The following is an 8,792-nucleotide window of genomic DNA, read 5'->3' as shown; positions in this document are numbered from 1 at the left end:
TCAGCTTCGAACCGAGTCAAATTGAGCTTTTTTGAGTCGAGTCAAGTGAGCTAACCGAGCTAACTCGGTTCGTGTACACCTCTAGTTGTGACCACTTTACATCGAATTTTTACTTTTTTTTTAACCGAGCGATATAATTTTCGACCAATTCTCCTGGTAATTGTAGAAAACGTGAAAAATCGACCATGAAAATTTCTATATCCATGTAAAAGAACTGGGTATAAAACTTTTCTTCCATTTCCTGCTAAGTTTGTATAGAGTTTGGTAACAAATTGAAGTATTAAGTATAAGCTACTCCATTTAATGAATGGTCAAATAATTGTAATTAATAATAATCATTATTGGCTAATTTTTCGTACTGTATAGTAAAGCGACATATATATTTTATGGTTGATTAACCAATATCACCTGTAAATAGCATAAAATCAGGTGAATAATTCATCGGTAATGGATATTACAATTGATCCAATCAGGATATAGCTTGTGATATACTAGATTAATAGTTTAACCAAGAACCTGACCTGTTACCTCTTAGACAAATTGTACAATTTGATTACGGTCCCAATTTTGTTACCCAACAATCAAATATGACTCTAGATCAATTGGGTATTGTTCCTCTTTATAAGGTTAATTCTTAGTCATAGGTTGCCCCACAGGTATCTCTTGAATCTTTACTTTAGGGTCAAAGTTCCTATTCTCACATTCAGGGCGCTTGAAATCCCCAGGTGATAATGAATTTCGCACGTCTTGTATCAGAATAGGAACAGGAGACATATTTCGCCATAGAGGGGGTGCTTGTGGCGTTGGTTGTACTGGGTATACTAGTGTTAGATTTCCAACAGAACTAGTATCAACCTATTACTTAGGCGCAATAGATACCGTTTTGGGAAACATATTCATTGGCAAATTCATGCCATCTGCATGGCTCACCATCCACCTATTAACAGCTTATGTCTGAACCTGTGACTGTTCAGCTTGAACACATAATAATTATTTGATGTGCTAAATTCCCCTTTGAACTTCAACTATCCCATCTGACATGATCTTAAGAGGTTCCACCCAAGATATCGATGCCCAATCAGGGTTTGGTGGTGGTGGAACAGGCATCGGATTGGGTGATGGATTTACTTACTTAGGTACTTAATATACTTGCAACTCTTCCTCTTGAGCGACAACTACTGGGTTATTGGCTACAATAACATTATTTGCTGCAAAAGTATTGTGACTATCTCTTTAGCTCATGATTCCACAAAATTACTACATTGATAAATATATTCACAATAAGAGTTTTACCGGGCATGCAAAAAAATATTGATTTTTGCACGGCCGGTACAAAAATGAATATTTATGACAACCAAATAAATTTATAGTCTCATTTGGTGTGCTAAAATTTGTTGACACTCGATTTGTTTTTTTAACGTGTGATGTGTGCGGGCGTGCTAAAATCAATATAGTGGCTCGATTCAAATCGATCAACTTTGACATCAAGCATTGAAATAAGCAAATACATCTAATATGAACATATATGACTAGAATCTGAGAAGAAAGATCGCCTACTCAGCTACTTACATGATTTTTATAACGATCAGGCAATTATCGGAGGGTAAGGTTCTTCCTCCTAAAATGGGTTGCACCTTGCCTTTCATAAGAAATGACCTTTTAGTATACCAATGCAATCAGACGAAAGGAAAAACTCATAATTGGCCGCTAAGAGCGACGGTAAGAATGCATCTCTTGAAAGAATTGCTTGATATTGGATAAAAGACAGATCCAGTGTATGAGCATAGATTTGGATTACAACTAAAAACTATAACTAAGAATTACTGCTACTAGATTATTGCTACTCGTAGGATAACTTGAGATAAAGTAAATCGATAGATTTGATTTGGTTTGATTGATGTGAGTTGATATATTCTGTTGATTTCTTCTGCTATTTATAAATTTCTTCTATTACTCTTCTTCGGACATCTCTCTCCTTCAATTTGTCAGTTATGGTAGTTGAAGAGTCATCATTTATATCCTTCTCTTATTACGTTTCTCTTTTGTGATTATTTCTCTTTTGTCAATTGTGCTTTGCATCTAATACTTCCGATCGCATTTCTCCTCTCAACCGTACTGCAGATTTTTTAAACATTTTGGCTGCATTATTTCATCGACTGTTTGATGATATGTAATACCGGATCACTGCTATATGGCGCCAAATCAGTGCAATTATATTTTTACAAAAAACATTTTAAATATTTTAGAAAATCTTTTTATACATTTTCTATATTTAGTGCAATTCTACATGTCATCTTTCTATTGACTCTTCTCATAACGAACAAAAATAAAATACAACAGCATCAATAAGAAGAAAGTGGACAGTTAAAATTGACAGGAGAAGCAAACTAAGTCTCAATGCTATCTTAAAACATTTAGTAGATAGATCCAATGGATATTTCTTGTGATTTTAAACTAATATTTTAATTTTATGATTCTAATAATGTGGTTTATGGCCCGTAATGATTTTAACAAATTAGCCTTATTTAAAATGCTGGGATCATCTTATCGGCGTACCCTCTTGGCATGATTTAGCTGTACAAATGAATTAATGATTTAGATTTCTGGATGTACCGTCCACATGTGCCGTCTGCAAGGTTTGCGGACACTGTAAATGGAGGAGGATTGCCCAATGCATATAGAGTAAACTTTGCAAAATTGATGCATGCGTGTTATTCATTCCGTCCGTCCATCCATATTAGCAGCTCATTTTATGGTATGAGACCCAAATTGAATCAAATCCAAATCTCAAGCGGACCACACCATTAAAAACAATGTTAGTTCAACGCCCATAGTTGAAAGCTTCTTGGGACAACGAAATGTCTGGATCAAGTTGATATTTGTGTTTTCTTTTCATCCATATGTCTGTGTGGCCTTATCAATAGGTTGGATGACAAATAAACATCATCATGGCCCTAGGAAGGCTTCAATGGTGTCATCCCCGTTGCTTCCTGTGGTGTGGTCCACTTGAGGTTTGGATAGGCCTCTATTTTGATTTCTATCCCCTAAAATGAGACGCAAAAACGGATGGACAGTGTGGATAACACACATACATCTACAGTGGACTCCACATAGTTCACTTTTTGCGTACGGAATTACTCATTACGCAATCCTCTTCCGTTGCTAATGTCCCATTATAGGTCACACACGCCAGGTGCACTCACTTAGATATTCACAAGCTGCTGCAAGATCTGAGCCGTTCATGCGGTGATCTGTGCCATATAAATTTATCAAGCGATCCACACATGTACCTAGCGTTTGGATGAGCGAAAAACTTTAATGCCGTTGCATAATATGATGGATGTTATTCAGGCATGCAGTAACTAGGAAGCAGATTGGCTACTCCCCTGCCAGCATCCACTGGCTGCTGGTCAGTGCTCTGTGGGCTCCACCATGATGTATATCTTTCATACATGCCTGCTGGTCAGTGCTCTGTGGGCTCCACCATGATGTATATCTTTCATACATGCCATCCATCTATTTTTATAGGTCATTTTAGTCTATGAGACCAAAAATAAGATACATTCCAATACCAAGTGGACCGCATTACAGGAAACAGCGTTGAATGAACGCTGACCACTAAAAACTTTTTAGGGGCCATAAAAAGTTTTGGATCAAGCTGATATTAGTTTTTTTCCCTTCATCTAGGTCTCTATGACCTAATCAACAGATTGGGCCTTAGGAGGATTTTAATGGTGGATATCCAATCACTATTGTTTTCCTGTGTTGTGGTCCACTTGAGATTTATATCCCTCTCAGTTTTGGGATCAAGCCATAAAATGATCCATAAAAATGGATGAACAGCATGGATGAAACAAATACATCATAGTGGGGTCCACAGATCACCGACCACCAGCCACGGGCCAGTGTCAGGGGTAGTAGCCAATCCATTTCCCAGAAACTAATCCTTAATTGGGTCACATTAAATTGTCAAAATCGTAATTTCTTGTTTAGACGTATTAATAAACAAACATTAGCCTTATTGGACAGCCTGACTATTGGATTGATCAACATCGATTGGACGGTTACAATAAAAAAATAACCAATGGTCCTGTTTCAACAAACAAGTGTCCTGGAATCAGAGGTCAGTATTGTTCAACCAATCTACTTTCAGTGACAGCGTGTTCCACAATATAGTGGGTTTGACTTGTTTTAATCTATGCCAACTGTAAAAGTTATAAGTACATGCGTATCAACCACCATACACTGCCTGAGCACCATATGACTTTCCTTTTGGAAAATCGGTCAATTTTATTCACCGTTCATCTGCTTCGTACATGTGAAGCATGATCATGTCAACCTACTGATAGCGAGACGACATGTATATGGATGGTCATACGAGGAACTCCCAGATCGTACACGTATGCATTGCCCCACGTGTAAAGGGAAGGGGATTGTGTCCTGTCCTCCGCCTGGATGGAAATCGGTACAGGCAGGGTCTCTGTGGGGCCAAACGTTAGGGTATACGCTCAAAAGAGAGGCAGATCCAAGGCTTAAGTGGACCACACCATATGAAGCAGTGGTGATAGTGACGCTCGCCGTCGAAATCTTCTTAGGGCCCACCTGGTGTTTATTTGCATCCAACCTGTTCATGAGAGGACGGAGACTTGGACGAAGGGAAAACTCAAATTTCAGCTGATGCAAAACTTCTGTGGTTCCCAAGAATTTTTTTTAACGGCGGGCGTTCATTCCCCACTATGTGGTCCACTTTAGAATTTTCTGGTACCATATCACAAAGTGACCTGAAAACATGGATGAACGGATTGGATAAAACAAATACATCTCTCTGGCCCCACAGAACCCCTGCCTGGAACGGAAACGGATTGGCTACTCCCCCAATGGCTGGTGGTCGATGCTCTGTGGGCCCCACCTTGATGTATATGTTTCATCCATGCGGTCCATCTATTTTTCAGATCATTTTATGATACGAGACTAAAAATGAGCGTCTACCATTAAAAACTTTTTGGGGGCCATAAAAGTTTTGGATCAAGCTGATCTTTGTTTTTCCCTTCATCTGGACCTGTATGACCTAATCAACAGATTGGATGTGAAATAAACAGTACAGTGGGCCTTAGGAGGATTTTAATGGTGGATATCCAATTGCTATTGTTTTCCTGTGGTGTGGTCCACCTGAGATTAAAATCCCTCTAATTTCTTGTATCAGGCCCTAAAATGATCTATAAAAATGGATGGACGGAATGGATGAAATACATACATCATGGTGGGGCCCACAGAGCACCGACTATCGGCCACCGGGCTGGTGGCAAGGGGAGTAGCCAATCCGTTTCCGCCTGGAACGATTCCGTCCAGGCGGCGGCAGGACGCAATCTACTTCCCGTGTAAGGCGAGTGCACTGTGTTTCTCCTTATACCGTCCCCAAAGGTGGGGCCCATGGGCTAGTGATCTAAACAGTTTAGAGATGGGCCGTGCTGTTGTAGGCCCATGCATCAGCATCGCCGGGATATCAACATTTGGGTTTTTGTTTTGGGTTGAAATAACCGCTGCCTTCTTTTCATTCTCAACCGTCTATTTGTGGGTTACTTGTCAAAGGGCTAGGATTTCTCCATCTAAGAGATTTTTTTCGGTTCATGGGCCACCTATTGTGAAGCCATTATGTTTATGGTTTGGATCAATGGACTGCGACTGAACTTGTTCCAACTTTAAGAATCAAAAGGTTAGTGCACAACTTTGTTGTTTGTTTTTTTTTTTTTTCAAAGTATGGAAGTGGAGCCCATTGTTTAGTAATCCAACCATCAATACGATGGGCATCTCAGTTACGGGTGGACATTGAGTTGAACTGAGTTGAGTTGGCCTCAGCTTGACTTGACTCGGCCACTTGCTGACCTCAGCTCGAACTCGGCTCAGCTTGGTCCTCGAGCTTAATTGGCCAGCTCGGCTCGATTCAGTTAGCAGCTCGGGCCAACTCGGCCAAGTTCGAGCCAAGATTGAGCCGAGTTTACCATGAGGCATTTCTATAAACACCTTAATTGCAAGTTTAAAATCTTACTATTTTACAAATAAAAGTATTAGTTTTACAGGTATTTTCTCATATACTTTCTAAGCAACATAAAAACTAAGAAAAACAAAGAGAAAAATAATGTTTGCTTTATGTACATACCTTCCTTGTCACCAACCACATTTCGTTAAGTCATTTTATCAAACAGTTGATGAGCAACATCAATGGCAAGGTAACCGAGTTATCGAACTGGTTCAATCCAAGTTCGATTCAAACTGGATTCAATCTGAGTCGTGTTGAGCTGGGCCTGCTCGAACTCGTTTTCGAGCTCAAAAAACATCAACTCGAGTCGGCTCGAACTCAACTTCAAATCGAGTTGAATCAAGCTTTTTCGAGCCAAGTCGAGCGAGCTAACCGATCTAGCCCGATTCATGTACACCTCTACTCTCAGTGGAGAAATTTAAGCTGTTCCTGTATTTTTTTATTAATCATCTAACCGTGTAGGATACCTTTAATCCCAGGATTTTTGGTGCATGTACAGTCGGTGAGGCCCATCATATCAATTGTTTAGATCAATGAACCATTGGCTAAGCTTAAAAATCAAAAGGTACAATATCTTGGCAGGACTACTGGCTGATTGACCCACACGATAGCCATAACATCTACAACGTGTGGTCCACTATTCTTTGCTTGCGTGTGGAAGGGAGTAAGACAGCATGGATACATTAGACTCAGATTTTGTTTGCGACCCTGGTTTTGGTCCATGCTGTAGGCTCTACCAAGATATAGATGTTTAATCCAGGCCGTCCAGTCATTTTTTTCCTCTCATTTTAGGGTGCAAACCCAAAAAGAGGTACATGTAAGTATGAGGTGAATCACATCACAGGAAACAGAGTACTTAAATGTCTACTATTAAAATTTTCTAAGGGCCCATCGAAATGTTTATCTGCCATGTAACTAGCTGATAGGTCACATGGATATGGATGAATGGAAAATACAAATATCTGCTTGGTCCAAAACTTCTGCGGTTCCCAAGAAGTTTTTAATGGTAGGTATTCAATCACGTTGTTTTCAGTGGTGTTGTCCACTTGAGATATAGATCTATCTCATTTTTGTCATAGTTTTCTAAAATGAGCTGAAGAAATGGGTGAACGACATAGATACAACACATACATCATAGTGGGTCCCACAGCACTGACCGGTAGCGACCTCGGTGATGGAGGGGCCACTACCGAAATCGACTAAGGATTAATTAGCAAACCTCTCCTGAGTAACGCAATGGGTACTTTTGTCATTAAAGAGAATCAAGGGCGTTCCCGATATTTCCCCAAAAACCTCGGGCACTCAACAAAGTCATCCCTATAAAAAGCCCTCGCCCCTAAAATTCCATCTTCTCCCCTCCGTTCCCTTTCTCTCTCTCTCTTTCTCTCTCTCTCTCTCCGTCTCTCTCTCTCTCCTGACAAATGCTTCTAAATCTCCCTTCCTCTCTCAGATATCCTCTCCCATCATCGTATTCGTAAAACAGAAATCCTTCACAGACCGTCCGTTTTGCTCATCGGCCACCGATCCGTTTTCTCTGGCCGTCGAATCTCTCTCTCTCTCTCTACCCCTTTTGGATTGGGGTCATTTCCGTCCTAATTTTCTAGTTGGATGATTTTACCTTTTTACCCTTCTCGTATTCCTTTTTCCCTCTTGCGCCATTAATCGTTTTTTTATTACCCTCTTTCTCAGAACTCTTGGCAGTTTCGGTAAAATGAGCCTTTGTGCTGACGTGGCACGTCATTGAGGGAACTGTCCGACGCGATGTCGAGCAACCCCCATCGCGTTTTGACACCCGTTGGGGCGTCGAGAAAGCGAAAAGAGAGAGACGCCCTTGACGCTCCCAAGGCGTCAACATCCGCCGCACAAGCCGAGCCGCCTCCTGACAACCGGCTCCTAGCCGGCTACCTCGCCCACGAGTTCCTCACCAAAGGCACCATCTTCGGCCAGAGGTGGGACCCAGCTGGAGCCGAACAAGCCACATCACTTGTCGCCGATTCCAAGAAGCCGAACCCGACCAGCGCTCGACCCGATCCGAAAGCCACGTCACCCAAGCGGAGAGCCTACGCCGACGTGGCCCACCTTCTGAAGACCGATGGGACCCATATCCCAGGCGTTCTCAACCCTTCCCAGCTCACTCGATGGCTACAGATGTGACGCGTCCGTTCCAAATGGGGACACGTGGCGAGAAACCATTGGAATCTCTTATGTCAGGCGCGATCCACGTAAGCCTACCTTCGGTCACTTTTTCCTCATGGTGCATGCTTCTCGAGATGGAGCATGAAACAAAAAGGAAAAACGTAGGAATTAAAAAATCACTTTCTTATCTTTTTCGTAGCTTTTTTTTTTTCTTTTTAAATGTAAAACCATTTCCACCGTTTTCAATCGTAGCCGTAGATTAAAACTAAAAAATGAAAACACGACTTTCGTTGTTTCATTACTGAAATATCTCACTCTCGTAATCTCGCAGCAGTATCGGAATGTCTCATAGCTAGAATTGTCTGTTTCGCGGGAAATATCGTTCGTATCGGTTTGTATTGTTGCTACAGTCTGGAAGATGGGCTCATCCTCCTCACACGTGGCACTTGTGCAGTTATCCAGGCCGTCCAAAGTGTGGGTCCCATTTTGGATAGAGCATATATCTAAAATTACACTGATCAAGTAATCTTAACCATTTAAGGAATGGCTATCAAATGGACGGTTAGAAGTAAAATCGTGAGTGGTTTAAATCCGAAGGGAAAATCAGGTGGTTGGTATT

General features: G+C 41.1%; 1 protein-coding gene across 1 annotated transcript; it reads left to right on the top strand.

Annotated features, from left to right (window-relative positions):
• Window positions 1-7,384: 7,384 nt before the first annotated feature.
• Window positions 7,385-8,550, top strand: LOC131245814 (uncharacterized). The gene has a single exon (XM_058245529.1). It carries the CDS (start codon window positions 7,799-7,801, stop codon window positions 8,189-8,191), a length of 393 nt encoding a protein of 130 aa, XP_058101512.1. The 5' UTR covers window positions 7,385-7,798; the 3' UTR covers window positions 8,192-8,550.
• Window positions 8,551-8,792: the final 242 nt, after the last annotated feature.

The sequence above is a fragment of the Magnolia sinica genome, chromosome 5 (assembly GCF_029962835.1).
Source record: "Magnolia sinica isolate HGM2019 chromosome 5, MsV1, whole genome shotgun sequence".
Lineage (NCBI taxonomy): Eukaryota > Viridiplantae > Streptophyta > Magnoliopsida > Magnoliales > Magnoliaceae > Magnolia > Magnolia sinica.
Note: the sequence above shows the minus strand (reverse complement) of the source record. Positions and strands in the feature narration are given on the sequence as shown.

Coding starts and splice junctions, on each gene's coding strand:
- LOC131245814 (XM_058245529.1), top strand. CDS start 7,799: ATGTCGAGCAACCCCCATCGCGTTTTGACACCCGTTGGGGCGTCGAGA.